The 18536-nt window shown below is 38.5% G+C and overlaps 2 protein-coding genes across 2 annotated transcripts; one reads left to right on the top strand and one right to left on the bottom strand.

The window, feature by feature from the left end:
* The first annotated feature begins 489 nt into the window (after positions 1–489).
* LOC107563732 (thyrotroph embryonic factor-like) lies at positions 490–6895 on the top strand. The gene is made up of 4 exons (XM_016248676.1): positions 490–782; positions 2247–2621; positions 4068–4288; positions 5434–6895. The coding sequence occupies exons 1-4, from the start codon at positions 665–667 to the stop codon at positions 5647–5649; spliced, it is 930 nt and encodes a 309-aa protein (XP_016104162.1). The 5' UTR covers positions 490–664; the 3' UTR covers positions 5650–6895.
* A 3695-nt stretch (positions 6896–10590) lies between these two features.
* On the bottom strand, positions 10591–13084 carry LOC107563731 (protein Tob2-like). The gene has a single exon (XM_016248675.1). The coding sequence runs from the start codon at positions 12873–12875 to the stop codon at positions 11727–11729; it is 1149 nt and encodes a 382-aa protein (XP_016104161.1). The 5' UTR covers positions 12876–13084; the 3' UTR covers positions 10591–11726.
* Positions 13085–18536: the final 5452 nt, after the last annotated feature.

The raw sequence follows: 18536 nt of genomic DNA, 5'->3' as shown, positions 1-18536 counted from the left end.
CAGCTGTACTCGGCACGTGCAGAAGCCCCGCCCACCCAGTGTTCGCGCGCGCTGGCGGCACGTGTGAAGGCATGAGCGCATCACTATGGTGGAAAAATACAACTGCAGTAGTACATTAACACACTTCTTGTCTTTAATAAAGATGTTTTAGCGTGCCAAGAAGCTGACTTAAACGTGGATATTGAATGGTCGCCGTTGATGTGTGTAAATATAGAAAATAACTGTGTATGATTTGCCATTTTCTGATGCATTTACAGTTAATTAAGCCACATGTTGAGTGTATTTAGCGTGTTTCCTCTGGTCGGGTATTTATATGGACAGTGTTTGTTTGTTTTCGGAACAAAGAGGATCGTTCGCCTCATTCCGCTTTTATTGTTGTAGAGCTGGATGAGGCGGATTAACCGTTGACCAATCATAGAGCGAGAATCCGCCTTGGGCTCTTTAAGAACACGCCCCGTCTGCTTGAACATTCATGAGCCGTTGGCGAGGCAACCAATCAGCGCTTCGAGTTTCGCGTTCATCATGAATATGTGAGTGCCCAGCTCAGTACGCTTGGAGTGGATCGCTACGGCGTTGTTTTGACAGTATTTTCTCAAACAACCGAAACGGGAGGATTAACGGACTCAAGCGACGCTTGTGTATTTCCTCGGATAATATCACGCTAATGATGCCCGGACAGGCGTCGGTGACGGTGGCCATCGGTCCGCAAAAATCGTCCGGTTTTGTTTTAAAGAAGATCATGGATATTCCTCCTCCAAACATACTGGAGGATCAAGACGATGGTGAGAACCATAAACCTGCCAAAAATGCAAATCAAATGTACAAACCGTTCCGTTCAGCGCGTGTTTGTTTGTTTGTAGCGTTAGTGGCGCACTTGGCTTCACCTCTACAGCTGCGCGCTCATTGGTCGCTCAAAGGAACAGAAAGTTCCCTCAGAAGAGTGCCGCTTTAGCCATCATAGCAGACTGAGATACCGCGGTATTTTAATACACTCTCGTTTTGAAATGGAGGTTTTTGTAAGCTGCTTCAAGAATATCATGGTATACGTCCATTAAACCCTTATTTGTACATAGTGTTAACACATGTTGAATGGCTAACATGCTAAAAACAATGGTGAACTTATGTGTCAGAAGATGTAAACCTACTACATGTGGTTGTTTCTTCCATGGTATATGTGGATACTTGGGCGTGTACTGTGTGGTAGTACCATGGCATTCTTTGAAGAACCTTTGTACATCCTAAAAACACCAGTACGAGAATTTTAGCACCACACCATCAATGTAATATGATATTTTATTAGAGATTCCACACGCATGGAAAACCATGGTTATGTTTTCTCCTCTTCTTTAATATGAAACTCATTCAGGAGCTGTAGATTTGACATTGTACGGTGTATTCCTGCATGCTGCCGTTTAGGAGAGTATTTTAGTTATTGGTCATGTTTTGTGGATCTAATATGTCTATCTTGTGGTTTTACCGTGCTAAAGGCTGACCTGCTCGTTATGAACGCTATTAATACTTATTCTTATCATCTCGCTTGGAAAAAGACCCACGTTAGGCATCTGTAGGCGTGTCAATCTGTGAAACACTTTGTCATTTCATAAATCTCATCTCATGTAAGTGTATAAAGTCCTTTTTTTTGTAACCGCAGAAAATGTAAGTGAAGTTGGATGTCTGAAGGTCTGGATTCTTTCTGGCATTAAAACTGATAGCTAACATGGGTAGTTACTGATAACAAATGAATATGTGCAATGTGAACAGTTTTTACTGTAGAAAATTTAAGTGAAGTTGGATGTCTGAAGGTCAGAATTTCACAAAACCTGCCGAGGACATGTTCACATTGAAATCAAGAAATGATATTGAATTTTTGACCATTAAGTATTTTCTTTGTTGTTGTTGCATTGTGATGGCATTTTCAATCATGTATTATTATATTCCTTTGTGTTTTTAGAGTATTTAATATCGTTTTACATTATGCTATGCATTTTATTGTGCTGTCATTTACTTTGTTTAGCACTTTGATCAGCTGTGTTTAAACGTGCTTTATAAATGAATTTTGCTTGCTACTTTCCAGAAACTATGTAAATATGTACATTTAAAGCATCCTGTTTTGATGTTATTCTGTTGTATTTTTCTGGTTTATTTTGTTTGGTTTGATTTTATTGTATTTATCAAACTCGCATGAACTGCCACTGAAATTTCTACTGCTTCTTTGATATTTGACTAAACTGTAATTTCTCGCGCAGGCATCGAGAAGGAGAAACAGGGTTCGATCGTCGATGGGACGTCCGGCGGCGGTTCAGGTGGCACGGGGAGCATCTCCGCCTCTCTCACCCCCGCCATCTGGGACAAAACCATCCCGTATGATGGCGAGACCTTCCATCTGGAGTACATGGACCTGGATGAGTTCCTGCTGGAGAACGAGATTCCCATCACACTGGAGGAGGAGCTGAGCAAGTGTCCCGAGGCAGAGTGGCGAGGCGGCGAGACGCAGGGTTCCTCAGATGAGCCGGCGGCTGTCCCACAGATGCCTGAGGAGGAGCACAAGGACGAGGAAGAGCCTGAGGATGACTCGCTCCCTGTGAGCGTTGAGACGACAGCAGGAGAGACGACAAACAAGAGTGTGTTTTGTTTTTGCACCACTGATATTATAAATGACAGAAACATCGGCCTACTGGCCCCCTAAATAGCTTCAGTAAAGTAATGTTTCAGAAGAGTAGCTTGACTGAAGTTGAACGACTTTAGAGTAACTAGGGTTTCAAAGTAGCTTCACAAATCCCGTTTTTTTCTTTTTTTTCTTTTCTCCCCGATAGCAGATGCTTAAGATGCATGGTGTAATGGTTTAAACTGTGAGACCGTAGACATGGTAGAAATAATTTGTTAGAGCCGCAACCTCAAGGTCAGAAACGGCTTTTTGTCAGCATGATGTGTGACCTTGAAAAAAAAAACAGAGTTTGTGTGTAATGTTAAATAGTTATTGTATTAGATCTCGTCTGATGTGTGTTGTAGGTTTTAATCCGTGTTCAAACGTGTCTCATGCAGTTTGTCAAAATATGATTTCTATGGAAGCTTGTCTTAAATGGAATAAAAGTGTAAATTTAAAAAAAGGTAATTATGACTTTTTAATCTCACACTTGACTTTTTTTTGCTCGCAATTCTGAGTTTTTATCTCAAATTTGGTCAGAAGTGAGAATTGTGAGATTAAAAGTTGCAATTGCCGTATTTTTATTTTATTTATTTTTGTTCTGTAGTGCGCAAAAAAACAAAAAAATGCATTATACAATTTTAACTCAGAATTCCAAGAAAAAAGTTCGAACTGTAAAATGGATATACTTGGTATTCTAAGACTAAAACTCAGAACTGCAGGATATAAAAATCAAAATTTTGAAAAGTCAGAATTGTGAGATATCGATATTCTGAGAAGAAGAAAAAAAAACTTGCAAGATATAAACTGGCAGTTATGAGGTAAAAAGTCAGAATTGTAAGGTTAATATTAATCACTGCAATATTTTTTTTTTTCATGGCAGAAAACAAAAACTGAGAATTGAGTGAAAGAAGTCAGAATTGTCAGATTAAAAACTTGAAATATTTTTTATTTATTGTTGACATGGGGGACATGGAGGGAAATATGTTTCCACAGTTTTCTGATAGCAGTTTGACTGCTTTAAATCTTTAGTTTTAAACTCAAGTGTTCATCTGATGTTTTGATCCATCAAGATCCAAATTAAAATAATAATAATAAAGTATGAATGATCTGATGCATCTAAAAATTGGCATTAACACAAGATTCTTTAACATGAAGCATTTTGTTGTTTTTCGCTCATCTCTACATCAGTCCATGCCGTTTGAACCTACAGACCGTTCATTTATCAGTCAAAACACACTTACTTAAACCAGCAGATAAACAGAAACTCAACTAGCTGCTGGAAGTTAATTTGACTTGTTGGCTGACTGATGGTTTCTGCTGGTGAATGAATGTTCATCTGGTTCCTTATTTTCTCCGGTCATGGGTTTATTCTGTTGATTTTATTGTAACGGCTGTACATCGCTCTGTTTTTACCTGCCAGAACCCAAAGTCGACCCCGACTGCGTGACGCCCACTCCGATCGACCCGGAGGAGATCGAGGTGAACGTGGCCTTCCAGCCGGACCCCACGGATCTGGTCCTGTCCAGCGTTCCCGGAGGAGAGCTCTTCAATCCGCGGAAACACCGCTTCTCTGAGGACGAGCTCAAACCACAGCCCATGATCAAGAAAGCCAAGAAAGTGTTAGTTCCTGAAGATGCGAAGGTGAGACTGAACCGATTGAATGTTTTTATGAACAGAAAAATCAGGAAACGGTGATATGGTAGCAAACATGTGGCTCTCATTACACATTTGAACCCACAGGCCTCTCGCTAGTCATCCAGGAAATATATTTCAATTCTAATGACTAAATCTGATTCTTAGGAGTTAACATGCTGTTGTTTAGCATTAGCAGCGCACACTATCGCATGCTATACTATTGTTTGCCAACTTCTGATTAATCCACCATGTTAAGGTCAACAAGAATTACTCGCGATCTATTTTACGTCCGTTATGTGAAATTTCCAGGTAAAACTGGCCAAAAAAATTAGAGCAGGACTTTTTTGTCACAAATTGATTGGATAACATACAGCTGGTATTTGGAACCAATGTGGATCATATCATAATTTTTATTGATTGATTTATTGATTATTCAGAATAAGGCCTGGAACATAAATTAGGGAAATTATTATTGTTAACTAAAACTTGCTTCTTGCCAAGGCAATATTTTAAAAGTATTTTAAAATACTAAAATATCAAAAGTTAAAATAAAAAATTAATTCAAATTCTATAGATATTTAAAACATGTATGAATAATAATGTCAACACGCAACAAGATTACTAAACCTCTAACTAAAATTAAAAGAAAAACATTCCAAATGTTAATAAAACTTTAGTAGGATGTTAGTGATACTAAAATAACACTGATATTTGTATAAATCTTGTTTTGCACTAAACCTAAAGTACATTGTTTCTGTAGTCAAAATTAACAACTTTAAATCCGTAGTCTTTCTTTATTTCTTTTGCTTGCAGTGTTTTATGGGATTGTAGTTTATTCCTTAAAGCTCTTTTATCTTTGGCATGAGCATAGAATTATTTGAAAATCTGACCAAAAGACAAAGTTTGAAATTTTTGCGATGCTCCTCGTCACTGGTTTGAACCAAGGCTGCTGAAAAAGTTCATAGACGCACTGTTTTAGACGTGAATTTGTTTCAAATGTAATCGCTTATGTTTTATCATAATACATGTGAGACAGACTATGACAATAATCATTTACAGTATGTTTTTGTTAATGTTACAACATAAAACGTAAAGTGCAACTAATATTGTTTTAGCTGCCTCAGTAACGAGATGTTTGCATCTTTCCGCAGGATGAGAAATACTGGTCGCGAAGGAAGAAGAACAATGTGGCGGCGAAGCGCTCTCGTGACGCCCGGCGTCTGAAAGAGAACCAGATCGCCGTCCGCACCACCTTCCTGGAGCGAGAAAACGCAGCGCTGCGACAGGAAGTGGCCGAGCTGCGCAAAGACTGCGGCCGCTGCAAGAAGATCATGTTGCTGTACGAAGCCAAATACGGCTCGCTGTGAGGGACGCGCTTCACCCCGACACGTATCAGTCTCTTTATAATTCAAACCGCAGTTACACAGCCGGGGATTGTGGGTAATGTGGCACCGCGCGGAAAGTGGACGAGAATGACGCGAGCGCGTGTTTTTAAGAGGATGTTTTAAGGGTTTAGAAGACACAAAACACATGATAACAGCATAACCTTTGACCTCTGGCCTCCTCATACCTCATTCTGCCCTCTCCACGACCCCCATATGACCCGAGCAGTGAGTTTTTAGAAGTTTATTCGGTATGAAGATGAGATAATGCAGCCGACTGGAAAAGTCGCACACGGCGGACGGCAAGTTAGCGTTCAGTCCGAGAGTGTTTTGGGAAAACATGACTTTACGACTGTTTTCAGCTAGTTTTTAACCTGTTTCTTCCTTTTTGTACTTGACATGTCATCGGTGTTTGTGTACAAGAGGTTTTTCGCAGAAAACAAGCATGACCCTTGATATGAAGCAATTCTTTTCTTTATTCACTTCGGGCGATTGCGGTTTGCGAAGATTTGAAAGAAAGAAGAGTCTGTAAATATACGCTTGTATCCGTCCACTAGTGTCGTTGTTCTTCCAGAATGATCTTACCATGTAAAAAGCGACGTTTCTATTGTGCAGATTTTTAACTCTATAGCGACTATGCTGCGTTCAAACGCATCTTCACGGCAGTTAACTGGACGATTATTTTAACGCGAGCGTCTGCGCAGGAGTTTAACTGTGAGCGACTGGATCTGGTTTGTTTTCAGGGTTTAATCCAGGGCAATAATGTGCGATTCATCTTTACCTCACATTAGATATTTCTAACAAGTGTTTTTTTTTTTTTTTACATTTATTTAAAATGATTTTTTTTTAGTCTGGCAGCTCAGCATCAGTTAAAAACACAAGCGTAATGAATTTCTGTGTAAAATGTAAATGTTAAATTAAAGAAAAAATGATTCTTACCAATGACGCAATCATCATTGCATTTTTAATGAATTACTCAAATAAAAATAATAATAATAATGCATTTTTAGATACATTTTTGCATTGGTAAAACCATTGTGGCGTGAGCATGATTTGTTTTAGTCAGTGACATTAGCATCACTAGAGTCTCACGTTTATTGCTGTTTTTCACTGGTATTCAAAGTTATTTTATTTTTTTTAATGGTGGAAAATAATTTGCTTCCAGTGTTTATGGATTTTGATAGATTACATTTAATCATGGTTTGTTTTTAATGCTGTTCTTACAATTAAATTTTTAACAGATCAACGTTTTACATTTTAAATTTTTTTTCTTTCTCTATAGTTTTTTTAATAAATTCATATATGTATATAATAAAAATGCTCTAGGGAAAAAATAGGACCAGTGTGTGTATGTATGTATGTATGTATATGTATATATATATATATATATATAGTTTTTATTTATTTATACACACACACATACATATATATCACACACACACACACACACACATATATATAATATACACACACACACATACATATATATAATATATACACACACACATATATATATATATATATATATACACACACACATACATATATATAATATATACACACACACACACATATATATAATATACACACACACACACACACATATATATATATATACACACACATACATATATAATATATACACACAGTTTTATTTTTTGCATTTAAAAAACTAATGTCATAAGTCATCAGGATTGTGTTTCTGCAAAACGGGTTTCTAGCACTTACAGGCGAATCTATTGTATATTGAGGAGTCATTAGTGCATGCTGTTGTCATGGTGACGTTGTGCAGTGGGTGTGTCCTTCTCTTCCATATATATTTTGATAGATGTTTTAACTCTTTCTACTCCCGTTTGATTTCATTTTACAAACCAAACAAAACTTTCACGTCAATCACTGTGTTTCAAATGTACAAGAATGAAGTTTGTTTGTTTTTATAGGGCAATTTTGTGATTTAATCTGACTTGTGACGTTGGCCTTTGGTTTTTGTTATTAATCTGTCATGTAAACTCCAGACGTGGAGTTCTACGTTGGACTCTGTGAAACGGAAATGTAGCATTTTGATTTTGTTATTTTGACGTTTTTGTCTTTAATAAAACATGTAACTGTCAATATATGGATGGACACTTTTAAAAAGTAACTTTTTAAAAAAATGTCCTGTTGTTTTTATAAAGTCATTTTCCTCTGGTGTAACGCAGTATGTTATGACTATCCTGTATCGCGCATATTAATAAAGTCGGATATCAGTGATTTGACCTTGCTGAGGTTGTGATGGATCTGCGCTGTGATTGGCTGCTGTTGATGGTATCACGTGTGTGAGACACATCTGCAGTACAGTATGCTCTTGCTGCAGAGACGATCAGTGACCTTACGAGCATCTGTGCAGAAACACATACTGTACAACACATCATTCTGCACGTGCTTCTAATGCACTTTTGTCTGTACAGCGTCCTCTGAGAGAGTGTGTGTGTGTGTGTTTTCCTCTGTGTTGGTTCTTATTCTCAGTCTGATGTTATGTAACAATCATCCTCACACTCGAGTGTCGTTAAATAACATCAGCTTCAGAGGCACACACTGATCTGAATGTGTCTGAAGAGAGGGAATCAAATCACCTTTACATGCTTGAGACAGAACAAAAATCATATACATCACATACACATACAACATGAGAATAACCAATGTTTTAGAAAAAACTGATTTTCTCAAGTTGCTTTTTTATTTTAATATATAGTAATGTTTTAATGTTTTTTTATATACATTGTTTAATATGTCCATATATAATATACATTGTATTACATTTTTATTAATTTTTCAAGAATGCAGTGAATCATTCAGTTTATTTTTCCATGTCATTCATTTTCTAAATATTTTACAGAGCGAGAGGTTCAAGTGTACTTGATCATTGTGTCTGGGTCATATTTCACCCCAAATGCTAAATATTTAAAGAAAAAAAAGCTTATTTGTATGTCCATTTATTAATTATAATAAAATTTGAAACATTGGCAACAAGCTAAAATAAAATCAAGTTTTTGCATATATTAATTTATTTTGTAGTTAAAAATCATAACCCTGCTTCAAATCTCATGCTGGAAAACAGGTTTAGCTCATGTGGTGCTGAGAGGCACCAAATATTACACTGAACATGTATTAGTCCAACTGATCACTCAGACTGTGATGCCCAGAAAATCTGATGAATAAGAAAATTGCATAAGCATTATCCTAACAGGTCTCGGTCTTAATCATTTGTTTCATTCACAAAGATAAACATCTTAAGTGTTGCAGTTTTTTGGGATTGTTTCATTGAGATTATTTTGATTTAACTTCTTCATTAGTGCTAGTATTATTATTATTACCTTCACTGTGTTGGACATCATATAATTGATGCATGATCGGATTTAACTTACTGGCAATCTGACGTTCTGATTTTTTTCTGCCGAGACTCTATAGGTTTGATGTTATAAGAGATGTAAGACATTCACATCTCAAACACACTCCTTAAAAAAGAAAAAAAAAAGTTTTGGCTCTTTTCCTCACACAAAGAAGAGAACTGATGCATGTGTATATAGCGATATTATACCCGGGAAAAAAAAATGAAAATGTTCTTCTTGAGATTCACTTCAAATATTTATCACATACAGAATCAGCTTAGACTTGTATTTCTTCTACAGAACTGATTCTGGTCTAAGTTTGCACTAATAATGCAAATGGCAGGTTTAAAGGGAAATAAATGTGATCCTATCCACATAAACCTCATGTAGACATGACAAGTGCGTTCTGACGATCAAAACCATTTTAGACATTTTAAACATCCAAACAAAATGAGCAAATAAGATCATATAAATGGAGCTTATGTACCATTTAAACTTGCTAGGTTTCCAATAGAAATAGAATAAACAGAATCAATGTATATTACATGACTGGAAAAGTAAATAGCCCATATAGATTGTTCTGTGTTCTGATTAACTGAAGTCTGATTAGAGGTTGTGACCCAGAGCTTCATTCCCAGCTGCAGGCGTTTATTCAGCTGCATGAGAACAGTGAGGTTATACCAACAACACATCTCAAGAGTTTCACATGCTGAAATGTCTTAATTTGGTGGTTGTAGTGTCAAAACACAAACTAAGGTCTGTCATAATTGGCCATTAAAGGGTGAGTAAAGGACCTCTAGCATATAGTATTTATTGTGAGGCATTGCGGGAGTTTCCATAAGCTCCGTGCGTAAAGTGCAGTGCGGCTGGACGGGGCAGTACGCTGAGGGGGAAGTGATGTCATAAAAGGAAGCCAGCATTGGCTCCTACCTTCAAGAAGATTCTAGAATGCCAGCCTCCATCCTAGCGCAATAAAACGCTTCACAAAACACAGCCACTGCAGTCAGAATATGAGGTAACATTCAGAGTCCTTGAGCGGAGAAAAAGTGCAATTTTCACTGTAGCATCTCTTGCAAACCACCATTTACAACCTCTGGAACGTAAAAATAAAGCACTAAATTCAACACGCGCATAAGATAATCTGTGCATCTCCGCACCAATGACCTTTAATCTCATGTCCTATTCCTTCAAAGACACTCAGCAGTTTATCAAAAGCTCCAACCAGTACCTTCACGCACTTCTGACCAGGAACCCAAGTGTGAAACCAATCAGACTCACGCAACAATCCAGCAATCAATCGTCTTCGGTGTCTGAATTTACCAGATCTGCCAGAATGAAAATATACAACATCAATTCCCAATCTGACGCACTAGAAACGGGTATAAACACTGGCTGGTTTCATCAGGATTTGGCTCAATGTGTTCAAACTGTAAAGGACAATCCTAAAGCTAACCCAACATACCAAACATGAACTGCCTCTTAATCATCAGCTCAAGAGCACAAGACCCACATCGGTTCAGAGGGCATGTCATAAAATTACCATTAATCTTCAGTAAAGTGCAGTGCGGCTGGACGGGGCAGTACGCTGAGGGGGAAGTGATGTCATAAAAGGAAGCCAGCATTGGCTCCTACCTTCAAGAAGATTCTAGAATGCCAGCCTCCATCCTAGCGCAATAAAACGCTTCACAAAACACAGCCACTGCAGTCAGAATATGAGGTAACATTCAGAGTCCTTGAGCGGAGAAAAAGTGCAATTTTCACTGTAGCATCTCTTGCAAACCACCATTTACAACCTCTGGAACGTAAAAATAAAGCACTAAATTCAACACGCGCATAAGATAATCTGTGCATCTCCGCACCAATGACCTTTAATCTCATGTCCTATTCCTTCAAAGACACTCAGCAGTTTATCAAAAGCTCCAACCAGTACCTTCACGCACTTCTGACCAGGAACCCAAGTGTGAAACCAATCAGACTCACGCAACAATCCAGCAATCAATCGTCTTCGGTGTCTGAATTTACCAGATCTGCCAGAATGAAAATATACAACATCAATTCCCAATCTGACGCACTAGAAACGGGTATAAACACTGGCTGGTTTCATCAGGATTTGGCTCAATGTGTTCAAACTGTAAAGGACAATCCTAAAGCTAACCCAACATACCAAACATGAACTGCCTCTTAATCATCAGCTCAAGAGCACAAGACCCACATCGGTTCAGAGGACATGTCATAAAATTACCATTAATCTTCAATTATGACAACTGAGGTGTGACCGAACTGTTAATGTGGCTGTAATCTCCAGAGCGTTATGTTTCTGAACATAAACACCATCCCAAAAATCCCTTTTAGGCATCTAGAATCTTCTCTAAGAATATTAGCTTTTTTTCCCAGAATCAATTTTAAAAAGTAGCATTAAACAAAGATTATAAAGAAACATTTGGGCGATAAAGTGACTCATTACTGAAAACAACAAACACAAAAACACCTGTGCAACAGGAGGCTGGTTACATCAGACTGGAAATCATCATGAAACAAGAAACAAATGAACGGAAAAGTAACAATCACAAGTAATACTCAATTAGTAGTCATAATACTCTTGATTTATCATGGTGGTAGTAACAGTGATTCATGGAGAGGAAAAAATTCTCAAGGAAAGTGTTTCAGCATTGGGATCGCTTCAACTCGGAGACTTTAGTTGGCCAGCACCACAGGTTGGAAGGCCTGGTCGGAATACTGCAGGTTGTATCCGAGTCCTTCCACGAATGGAGGTTTATCAATGTAGGAAATTCCACTGTTGCCTCCAATGATTCCCACAGCCTGACCTGGTTGTGGACTAGAGAATGGATCGAAGGAGGCGTGTGGGTGCGGAGCCTGGAACGGCGTCATTGGCGGACCTTCGGTGTCAAAGTAGATGAGCCTCTGGGAAGCGGGAAACACAAACTCTTTGGCATTAGGAGACAACTGGCTTGGGATGGGTCCAGCTAGAGAGTGCATGGAGAGGGAAAGGGGTTTGTGCCTGACCAGCCCCGGTGGGGAGATGGTGCTGGGGGAGCGCGTGATCATCCTCTGTTGCGGGGCCGTGGCGACGCCAGAACCAGAAGCAACTCCGGGGTTCCCGCACTTCATCTTGGTGGAGCCAAATTTGGTGGCGGCAAAGCTGGCTGTGGTGAAGGTGATCGGCTGAGGTGCGGGCCGGGGGTTGGGAGTGGAGTACAAAAGACCAGCGCTTGGTGGCGAGGGGGTGGATGTGTTGGATGAATGAGCGCTGGGATTGGTGGGAGTGGTGTAACCGAAGAGTCCCGGGCAAGATGAGGTAGAAAGAGGAGTTGGCGAACTGGAGAGTGAGGGTAGCATGACCGGTGACACCTGGCCACCGATGGGTATGAACACCTGAGCCTCTGGGTTAAAGCCCAGACTCTTGACGTCCTCGAATTCCATGTCTCCTTTGAGAGTGACATCAAACCTTTCGCTGTCGCACCCTAAACCTGGCAGGTCCTCCGTGTAGAGGACTTTCACAGCACCCTTCTCCCCAATCTGGTAGGACACTTCGTAAGGGTCGATCCAAATGCTGAGCTCGGGGGGAACATTGGCACGGACCTCTTCGGTGTCCAGACCGCTCCTCCTGGCTGCCAGCTCCACCACAGGGTCCCTGGGAGCACCCAGATGGAGGCAGCGGAAGGCAGAACCACGTAAAGGAGCCTCAGGGTACCAGTGCCCTTCGAAGCGGGACACCAGGATACGCTCCAACTCCTCGCCAAACAGATCCGCCCTACGGCGTGGGAGCTTGTTGTACAAGTAGGACACGATGAAGTTCAACGCAACCTTCACCTCCAGATGCATGATGAATTTGATTATGTCTTGAAAGTTCCTTCGGTTAGACTTACAACAGTCCTAACATCTCTTGCGAACATCAAGGTGAAAGTTTTCAGTCTTAGCCTTAAGCATCAATTTAAAACCAAGGGCCTCTGATTTTGGATTGCTGCTCAGCAATTGCGTAAAAATTGCTTGTCAGAGACTGATTTTTAAAAATCTTCACCCCGAAACACTGACGTATGAAGACAGAAAGCATCAATTTAAAACCAAGGGCCTCTGATTTTGGATTGCTGCTCAGAAATTGCGTAAAAATTGCTTGTCAGAGACAGCTGATTTTTAAAAATCTTCACCCCGAAACACTGACGTATGAAGACAGCAGCTCTCCATGATCCAGTTTCTTCAAAGCCTCTAGAAAGACAAAGACAGACCAGTTAAACCGAATATTAATACTCAATTCATTGACTGTCAGTGTGCATGTTTGTTTGTTTCAGCCGATGCTGAGGCCAAGGTACCAATCCATGATTATCTTCATGAAATCCCTCTTCTGTCCCTCTGGCTAAAGCACTTCGGATTACATGTGCTAAGAGAGGGACATTTACCACCAAATGCACTTGGTCCACTCACACTAGCTCAAAACGCTAAAAGGGAATGCTCTACAAGGATATATTTATCCTTTAAACCCAGTGAATAACATCTTTAAGTCACTCATGTAACGGCATCACGTACACTTACTGTAATATATTCTACATACATTAGCTAAGGATCATATTTGTGCATTTCGGTTGAAACCATCTGAGGGGAAACCCTATAAACTGCTGATAAAATGGTGCGGTTTAAGGCAGGGGTTAAAACTACACCTCCCAGCATGCACCACGACGCCGCCTTTGACGTCATCACCACGCGTGTAACTGTTGATGTGACGCCTCCGCATTTTCAAAACACTGATAAGCTCCGTTAAAACCCGTTTTATAAATGCACCACCCTTGTTATACATTTCGAATAAAGGCGAATCCGCGGTGAGTTGCAGCACACATGAGGACAGTCACTGCCGGTCATGAAACGGATTATGATTATTCAGAACAGAGACGCCTTTACCTAAATATCGCGCTCATACGCAGACGTTCCAATAAATCATGAATACCAGCACTGGTATTTAATCATGCAGCCATTTACAAACTTAAAACACGGTTTAGATATGTAGACAGATGTTAAGTGATCTGACTTTTTCCTTGTGCATTTATCTCATTCACAACGCGTGAATAATGTCAGTTGCAGCGTTTCCAAATAAATCTGACGCCATTTATTATATTGATATGCTAACTGATGAAAAAGACTAAACTAAACGGGTCTCTATAAAAAGTCATATCATGCATTCAATGTCACTCAATGTCAGAGTTTGATCAAATGCCATAGCATTAAATATTTAGGCGACAGACAGACATTTTTTATTCCATTACCAAACAATTATCCACAAGCCTGACCGGTCATGAAACGGATTATGATTATTCAGAACAGAGACGCCTTTACCTAAATATCGCGCTCATACGCAGACGTTCCAATAAATCATGAATACCAGCACTGGTATTTAATCATGCAGCCATTTACAAACTTAAAACACGGTTTAGATATGTAGACAGATGTTAAGTGATCTGACTTTTTCCTTGTGCATTTATCTCATTCACAACGCGTGAATAATGTCAGTTGCAGCGTTTCCAAATAAATCTGACGCCATTTATTATATTGATATGCTAACTGATGAAAAAGACTAAACTAAACGGGTCTCTATAAAAAGTCATATCATGCATTCAATGTCACTCAATGTCAGAGTTTGATCAAATGCCATAGCATTAAATATTTAGGCGACAGACAGACATTTTTTATTCCGTTACCAAACAATTATCCACAAGCCTGATTGTTTGTTTACACTCCCCATCTGTCACAAAACATCCAGCAGATTCACATTATCTCCCGAAACTAAACCACATCAGCTTCATCGAAACACCAATCAAACATATCGCACTCTTGACTTTAACTTGTATTAAAAAAAATGGAACCAAACACTTATCCAACACAGCACATTCAAACATAATGGTGTTGCATGACAATAGAAACAATTAAAGCAGATGGGCTGCTGTGTGTGAGTGTGTGTTCTCTCAAAGAAACTTAATTTCTTTTAAGAAAACTAGATTAACTAATTATCTAACTCCAAGAGTATCCAGAGAGGATTAATTCAAAGCCACAAATCCTAACATTATAATTCATGTTGCACCGTTTTACCAAGCATTAGAACAACATGTTCTAAAGTTATTTGTCACTCAGATATGAAATGGGCTTACAAATGGCCAGCAAACCTTTGGCCTGTGTTAGTCATCTCAGCACACCATCAACATCCGTGCAAACACGCATTCATCCAGGGTTTCAATAGTGTTATATGCAAATGCCTCAAATATGATCAACTGGCGCCATATTATTGTATCTTTAAAATTGGTTACTTTATGACAATCTAAAATGGACGACAACTCATCCCTCATTCAACAGAAAAACATTATGAATCTATCCTTTCAACATCATGTCCAGCGCCAATACATTCTGATGAAAGCAGTTGGTTATTTAAACAAATGAATAAAGTACTTACTGATCCAAAGCTAGTGTTTCTGTCCTGTGCTTGTCATATCCATTAATCACACAAGTATCAATAATTATGCGTGCTTATGGCGTTGGAAAAAAATCACTCACAGAGAACCGCTGCCTATAGTGTTGCGTTTGACTGAAACGCACTTCTATTTTATTTAACTTTATGTTTAATTCATGGCATATGCGTGACGTGTCCACGCGCCCGTCGAAACTTCAGTGTTTGACAACCTCGCGCATTTATATCCCTGCTGTGTGGCGTGCTTCAGCTGGAACTACTTACTGATCAGAGCTTGCGCAATAACTCAACCCACCCAGCTGGATAAGCGGCCAAGAGTTTGTTAAAGCGCTCTGCACGCATTTCAACTTTATGATACAAATCTCGATTTTAAGCAGTTTACCTTTAATACTATAGCAGGTTTTAACTACTGTATAATCCATATAATGTTAAAAATCATACTGATTTTACATTTGTATTGGTCTCAGAGGTATTCCTGAAGCAGGTGTATGTTTGTTTCACTTAGTCTCTATTTAATTTGGCGAAATAATGTTTCCAAAATGTGAGGCTGTGCGACGGAAGGCTAAAAATAAAAGATGGCATAGCAACAATGCAGCCATTGGCTGAGAGACGCGAGGAGCGGTCGGCCATTGGTCGAGCGCAGCGTCCACTCAACGGGGGGCGTGGCGACGTGCATGATGGGAATTGGAGTCTCTTAACAACATAACGAAGCAATGAGTTTTGAGTTAGAAGATATGTGAAATGAAAAGCAGAGTAAATGGAACGTGACATCAACCTAAAGCCCCAAACACAAATTAGAAAAGCATCTTGGTCAGAGCTCTTTATTGGCTTTTGGACTATTTTCCCATCAGGAATTAGATTCGATTTTAAGAATTAAAATTTGACGTAGGCCTACTTTAATGACCATTTTTGGTGTTGTTTTACATTTTTAGAAAAATGTCTAATGAATCTTTACTTAAAAAAGTACTTTCACATGTTCTTTGAGTGAGAACGTCAGAGGTCATGGTTTAACAACATTTCTTTAACGTATATCAACACTGGTCGAACAAATTATAGGGTGAATTCAGGTAATCTGGGACATCTAAGCTCCATCTTATTTATTTTCTGTTCTAACTAAATTAGTCAACAGGACTTTTATTACAATTTTAGCATGGATGTCATGTGACTGAAATTGGGGTGATTCCACAGAAAGGGGCGGGGCACTTGTCAATCAAGAAGCTCTCCTGGAAATGCAGGACAAGGTCAGTGACAAAGGATTCTGACTAGATTAATGTTAAGGACATAAAACTGTCATGAATAAGACAAGATGTTCCTAATTGTTGTCAGATTATGTTTGTGATCTATTCAAGCAACAAAATATGTATTAAAGTGTTGAAAATGTGTTTTAGTTTTTTTTTCTTCTTTCAAACATTTTTTGTTGTCCCACATGATCAAATATGATTGAGAATGTGGGACAGCATGTTTTGGGTAATCTGGGACAGTCTTCAAATGGAGGAAATATGCATTTATAAGTCTAATGACAAGGGCTAATATATGCCATAATGAGAAATGGGTGTTAATGTTAAGGGACATCAACCTAAAGCCCCAAACACAAATTAGAAAAGCATCTTGGTCAGAGCTCTTTATTGGCTTTTGGACTATTTTCCCATCAGGAATTATATTAGATTTTAAGAATTAAAATTTGACGTAGGCCTACTTTAATGACCATTTTTGGTGTTGTTTTACATTTTTAGAAAAATGTCTAATGAATCTTTACTTTAAAAAGTACTTTCACGTGTTCTTTGAGTGAGAACGTCAGAGGTCATGGTTTAACAACATTTCTTTAACGTATATCAACACTGGTCGAACAAATTATAGGGTGAATTCAGGTAATCTGGGACATCTAAGCTCCATCTTATTTATTTTCTGTTCTAACTAAATTAGTCAACAGGACTTTTATTACAATTTTAGCATGGATGTCATGTGACTGAAATTGGGGTGATTCCACAGAAAGGGGCGGGGCACTTGTCAATCAAGAAGCTCTCCTGGAAATGCAGGACAAGGTCAGTGACAAAGGATTCTGACTAGATTAATGTTAAGGACATAAAACTGTCATGAATAAGACAAGATGTTCCTAATTGTTGTCAGATTATGTTTGTGATCTATTCAAGCAACAAAATATGTATTAAAGTGTTGAAAACGTGTTTTAGTTTTTTTTTTCTTCTTTCAAACATTTTTTGTTGTCCCACATGATCAAATATGATTGAGAATGTGGGACAGCATGTTCTGGGTAATCTGGGACAGTCTTCAAATGGAGGAAATATGCATTTATAAGTCTAATGACAAGGGCTAATATATGCCATAATGAGAAATGGGTGTTAATGTTAAGGACATAAATCTGTCATAAATAAGACAATGTTCCTAATTGTTGTCAAATTATGTTTGTGATCTATTCAATATTGTTCCCCCGAGTAGCCCCAATTTGAATAGAATGGTGAACTTGAATAACCGAAGGAATAATCCATTAATCAAATTGTTGCTTGCTGTTGCTTACATTTTAGTTGATTTTTAAAAATGTTAATTTTTTTTTAAACAATTTGAATAGAGTTCTAAATGAATTAACACAGTAGATTGTTAATCCTGTGATGCAAATTATTTTTCCTGATATTGGAATGCACATTTTCTTATTGAGATCTCTGTAGACCTACTTGTCTTTTTTTTCATAATGCTTTTTAAAAATTGCTGATATTGTGTTTGGCATGCATAATGATGAATACAGGCTTTTTTTTAGGCCTAATACATATGTTCCAGATTATCAAATTCAGGCAGAATTTATATTTTTTTGCCACAAAAAACACTAATAGGTGTGGCATGTCTCCTCTGGGTATAATATCTTCATTCTTTCTTCTGGTGTGGTTAGAAAGCATCTTAGGGATTTCAGAAAAGTTGAATGTGCTGATCTAATGTGTTAAATAGATATCGAAATAAATGGCAGAAGTCAAAATTGCAAAAAATGTCCCAAATTTCCCGAAATCACCCTATTTAACCCTACTAATGTT

The sequence above is a fragment of the Sinocyclocheilus grahami genome, unplaced genomic scaffold (assembly GCF_001515645.1).
Source record: "Sinocyclocheilus grahami isolate Dianchi unplaced genomic scaffold, SAMN03320097.WGS_v1.1 scaffold888.1, whole genome shotgun sequence".
Lineage (NCBI taxonomy): Eukaryota > Metazoa > Chordata > Actinopteri > Cypriniformes > Cyprinidae > Sinocyclocheilus > Sinocyclocheilus grahami.
The sequence above is the reverse complement of the archived record's forward strand: the minus strand, read 5'-3'. Positions and strand labels throughout refer to the sequence as shown.

Excerpts from the sequence above, each read along its gene's own strand:
- LOC107563732 (XM_016248676.1), top strand. The coding sequence starts at position 665 with ATGATGCCCGGACAGGCGTCGGTGACGGTGGCCATCGGTCCGCAAAAA. Across the intron at positions 783-2,246 it reads ACTGGAGGATCAAGACGATG|GCATCGAGAAGGAGAAACAG; the intron begins GTGAGAACCATA and ends TTTCTCGCGCAG. Across the intron at positions 2,622-4,067 it reads AGGAGAGACGACAAACAAGA|AACCCAAAGTCGACCCCGAC; the intron begins GTGTGTTTTGTT and ends TTTACCTGCCAG.
- LOC107563731 (XM_016248675.1), bottom strand. The coding sequence starts at position 12,875 with ATGCATCTGGAGGTGAAGGTTGCGTTGAACTTCATCGTGTCCTACTTG.